The sequence below is a fragment of the Notothenia coriiceps genome, unplaced genomic scaffold (genome assembly GCF_000735185.1).
Source record: "Notothenia coriiceps isolate Sejong01 unplaced genomic scaffold, NC01 NC01_scaffold00009692, whole genome shotgun sequence".
Lineage (NCBI taxonomy): Eukaryota > Metazoa > Chordata > Actinopteri > Perciformes > Nototheniidae > Notothenia > Notothenia coriiceps.
This window is the reverse complement of record NW_011342393.1, coordinates 1-5,144: the sequence shown is the minus strand read 5'-3', so window position 1 is coordinate 5,144 and position 5,144 is coordinate 1. Positions and strand designations below refer to the sequence as shown.

Genomic DNA, 5,144 nt, shown 5'->3' with positions numbered 1-5,144 from the left:
TATGTTTATGTATGTGTTGTGTGTGTGTGAGGACCCCAGGAAGAATAGCCAATTATCATGCTAGTGCTATAGGGGATCCTAATAAAGAATAAGAATTAGCACAATGCTACCTCTTTTTCACAGAGGTATACAAAGCACCAATACCATCTTGTAGATTGATATCTTTCTAGGCCACACTGTAAATGTGTATTCTCTTGTCATTGCACCTCCCTTTATAATACTGCTGCTCTCAATAATGAAAACCATGTTGTATTAAGATGTAGCTCGTCAGTTTTAGAATCAGAAATCTTGTCGAGATGAGCTGCAGTTGAAGTGAATAACAGCTTTGACCTTTACAGCTGTATAAAATAATTATAGCTACTATCTGTTATACTTTAAGAAGGATTATAAAACACATTGCCGTCCTTGTAAAGTCTTAAATAACACTTCAGCTGAAACTCAGAGGAGGTCATAGTTTGGCTCAAATTGAACTTTTCTGGGCTGCTATTATTTATTGTGTGTTATTATTGTCGAATGTTCTGATAAACATTACTAAACAGAAAACCAACATACTTCCTTTTCATCTACCTTTGGTTGTGTCACGGTTTTAAGCTTGTGTGTCTGGTAGTGGGTGTTTTTCTGTTCTCCTTGTCATGTTTTCCTCCCTGTATATTGTCTGGTCTTTTTTCCCTGTGTTTTCCTTTCTGTCGTTAGTTTTCCCTGGTGTATCTAATTAAAGTCAGGTCTATGCTCTCTATGTGCTCTTGTGAAAGTTTTGATCTTCACTGCGTGAGCGTTTTCATTTTGTTCTCCATTTTTGTAGAGACCATTTTTTGTTGATCATTTTTTGCTGTTCTTGAAAAAATAAACTATCTTACAAATACTTTACCTCTGTCTCCCGGGTCGTGCAATTGGGTCCTATCTCCTAAGTGTCTGAGTTCGTAACACTCACCTTATTATCAATATGTTATTCTGATCAAAAGTCGTGTTCAATGGCATTAAAACGAGAAAAAACACGGCTGAAGGTTAATCCAGGTGTCCGTCACTTTGAAAAAGATATTAATATTCCATAATTCAATTTTTATGCAAAAATCGGAGAATAAAAATTAGCTGCTAATGGTAGCCACCAGAGGTTAGTGCAGCTTCCGGTTTCTCTATGCGTCACTCTCACTCCTTATTTGGTAACCTGTGTGTGTATGTGGAAATTCCTTCGATTCCATTGGCTCTGACGGTAAAAAAGAGATGTCAATCATCAAAATCGTAATCGGTGTTTTTGCTAAATCTCCCTAAAAAGGTCAAATTTCACTTGTTTTGCATCAATCTTGATACAGGGTACTTATTATATGTTGTACTTTGGATTCCTAAAGCTTTTAGTCTACCATACCATCAACCAAGGGTAGTTTTTACTATAAAGTAAAAAAATAATTATAATACTATAATTTACAGTTTATTTACTATGTTCAAAAACATCTATATTGATTCTGACTTTTCTACATCCAACTCACAGGTTTATCATTACTTTGAGAAAAAAGATTATTAATTTTCCCCTTTTAGAAGTGTAGTTATGGTCATTTGTTCTGGAAATGTCATTTTCGAGCCTGAGACATGAAAAACAGGGATGGGGTTCAACAGGTTAAGAGCAAGGGCTCAGAAGATTATTACACCTATTAATTGGTAAATCAATTAATAATTATAGAAAGTAATTTCTCGTGCAAATATGGCATCTCTCAAATTATGATATTTACTCTTTTGTTTCACATCATATTCAACTGAATATCTTTGGTTTTTGGACTGACATTTAAAGACACCTTGGACTTTGGAAAACTGGGATATAGATTTTTATTATTTTCTTGTTCATAAAAGATTGGCAGTTTAAAAGATCAGGAAAATAATCATTAGTCGCAGCCCGATTAAAGAAGAGTTTGGAACTCTGTACTGTCATTTCATACGACTGTGCTGCATGCAATAGACACACAATTTCCTTATTAGAGAGACCCACCTGTTCGTTCTGCTCCAACAGCATCTGATCCAGGATGGGCATCAGCCAGTCCTCAAACTTACAGTAGTTGTCATTGGGCACCAACAGATTCCCTATCCTTCATCCAGCAAGGACAGAGGAGGAGGAAGAGGTCACAGGATTAACAAGATGTAAACAAACAGTGCATCTGATATAGAGTACAAGACTTAACAAGATGAATATTTGCATCTTAAAACCTGTGTCTTGTCCTTTGTCATTATTAGTACAGAGCAACATCTGCTATTCACAATTTAAAGGTGACATATTTACAGTTTATACCATTATGCAGCATGGTTCTGAGGATGTAGTAACCAACCTGTTGATGGCCTTTAGGCGGAGTTCCTTGCCAGACAGGTTGAAATCTCCCAGGTATGTGTTACCCATACACTTAATGAAATCCTCCTCTATGCCTCCAGCTGTGGTTACAATCACATCCACCTAAAAGAAAGAGACAAGACAGGTTCAGAATGATAGACTGGTCTCCCTGTTGGATTGGTGAAAGTGTTAAAGGTCCCCTATTATACTCTTCTCATCAATATATTATAGTTCTCAGTTATATACAAAACATGTCTCTGAAGGGCTTGGCTCTAAACACCAAACAGATCATTGCAGCATCCCATAATCCCCTCTGTTTCAGCCCCGTTTCAAAAGTGCTGATTCTCTGTCTGTTACTTTAGATGAAAATAAGGAGCTCCTCCCCACGCCGCTCTGAGAGATATTTGGTTTGAAAGAACACAATGGTGCTCTATGAGGAGATTCAGGTGATAAGGTGGGGGGGGGTTACCTTGTTTGGTTATTAGCTAATGGTTACACAAGCCAAAAAATCGTTATGACATCATAAAGTGGCCAAAATCTGATCAGCTCATTTTCAGACAGGTTTTTATATAAATGGATCAGGACAACATTTTTAGTGGATTTTGCGTAATAGGTGGCCTTTAAGATGTTCTCTGTGATGTAACTATGACATGGATAATATTTTAAGAAACGTAATAAATGTGTACCATTTTGTGCTCAGCCAGGTAGCGGATGCTCTCTCTGATTCCAGAGCTGATGAGGTTGGAGGTGTAACCCAGGAAGATGGTGCAGCCCGCCTTGCTGCGATATTCATCCGTCTCTTTTCCCTCACCCTCCTCCATTGGCTCAAGACGCTTCTCTATCTGTGAGTGTGGAGTCATTGAACAACAATATTAGCACAGGCTACTGAATCTATATAATTTAAAAGGGATCAGTTCACCCCCAAAAAGCCTTTATCTCTTCCCATTTTATATATATATGTAGATAATTATCGTTTTATGCGCCCAGGTTTGAAAATGTTTGTCTGACATTTCTGCCTCCACCCTGATAAAATGAAGGAGAATGGAATTTCATTTGTTATGTTAAACAAAACAAATATATTTTACAAGAAACAGTTAACCTGTAAATCTGGATAATCTACAGAAGAAGCTGACAAGTTTCCTTACAAATGTTTCAACTGTAGAATTAATATGTCTCTGTAGTGGCTGTCAAAATAAAAAGGTCAATAAAAGGCAAAAAAGATTCCGGTCATGTCATGTTTTCTAGCTCCAGACAATCAAGTGATTTCTAGGAAGCCAACTTGCTGTTCTAATTCTTCCTTTGGGGTTATTTAGTACTGTATGGCCCACCAATGAGAACCCATTCACCTCTGTTGTATTGGGGTAGGAAACAATCACAGAGACCATTGTCCTATGGGTAAGACATGGGTAAGACATCGGTAAGAAGTACAGTAAATGTGCTTTTTGTAAGATAACCTTTGCTACAGCAAGATTTCTCTCACCATTTGGTTTATCTCTTGGATAGCCAATCCCAAGCTGCTGGCCTGGAAGCCTGTGGTGATGAAGGAGTCCATCACTGCCTGGAGATCAACCCCCTGGTTAAAGTCGTAGCCCCTGATCTTTAGCGTGTCCTCCGGCAATTCGCAACTAGGCTTAAGGACAGCCTCTCTGGCATTAGAAATGTCACCGTCAGACATGATTTCTGCAACAACAACAACAACTTTGGTTATCATACAAGGTGATGCAAAGCAGAGCGTTGATTTAGTCAAAAATATGTCATTTTTCTTCAGCATGTGATGACAGGTACAATAAATGTTAGTGCCAAAAATGAACAGGCTTTCGGAAGCACTCAAGCACTCCTGGTTCAGCAAAGGGCTTGGCTGAGCGCTGAGGACTCATAAATACTGCGAGGAGCCAATTGGGACAGACCACCTGCTTCCATGTCAAAGTTTTTTGGGTTTTGTCAGTGTCCTTTGTGTATTCTGTTACTATTAATTATCCCTTGGTTTTAACTTGGTTTGGCCAAGCCACTATATAGGTTCCTTGGTTTGTCAGTGTACGAGTCCGTTTGTTGAGGCAACACCTGTTAAGTTGATGCCATGTTTATTTGAGGTATTCTCTGTTAACATTACATTGCATTTAGCTGACGCTTTTATCCAAAGCGACTTACAATAAGCGCATTCGACCAAGAAAATACAAACTTGAAGAAAAGAATCATATAAGTACATCAGGTTTCATAGAGCCAAAACATTTCAAGTGCTACTCAACTGGCTTTCGATAAGCCAGTCCTTTATTAGTATATAGGTGCTTTGTTAGTAATTGTATTGCTCGAAGTGGACTCGAAAGAGATTGTGGGAGAATTTAGGAAGGTTGAAGACCAGGCGAGCCGCTGCATTCTGGATGAGCTGCAGAGGTCGGATGGCACATGCAGGTAGGCCAGCCAGGAGGGAGTTGCAGTAGTCAAGGCGTGAGATGACGAGAGCCTGGACCAGAATTTGTGTCGCTTTATGGGTCAGGAGGGGACGTATCCTCCTGATGTTGTAAAGAGTGTATCTGTAGCAGCGGGTTGTAGCCGCTATATTTGCAGTGAAGGACAGTTTGCTATCTAGGGTCACACCCAGATTCCTTGCAGTCTGAGTCGGGGAAACAACAGAGGGGCCGATGTTGATTGTTAGGTCAAGAGTGGGACAATCTTTTCCCGGAAGAAAAAGCAGCTCAGTCTTGTCATGGTTGAGCTTGAGGTGATGAGCAGACATCCACTGAGAGATGTCAGCTAGACAAGCAGAGATGCGTGCGACGACCTGGGTCTCTGGCGGGGAAAAGACAGAATGAATAGGGTGTCGTCAGCGTAGCAG

General features: G+C 39.5%; 1 protein-coding gene across 1 annotated transcript; it reads right to left on the bottom strand.

Moving 5' to 3' along the window:
• Positions 1-1,762: 1,762 nt before the first annotated feature.
• Positions 1,763-4,461, bottom strand: LOC104945527 (deoxyhypusine synthase-like). Its single transcript, XM_010771214.1, has 4 exons — positions 3,792-4,461; positions 2,998-3,153; positions 2,313-2,434; positions 1,763-2,075 (listed from the first exon to the last, which is right to left on the bottom strand). The coding sequence occupies exons 1-4, from the start codon at positions 4,080-4,082 to the stop codon at positions 1,778-1,780; spliced, it is 867 nt and encodes a 288-aa protein (XP_010769516.1). The 5' UTR covers positions 4,083-4,461; the 3' UTR covers positions 1,763-1,777.
• Between the last annotated feature and the right edge of the window lie 683 nt (positions 4,462-5,144).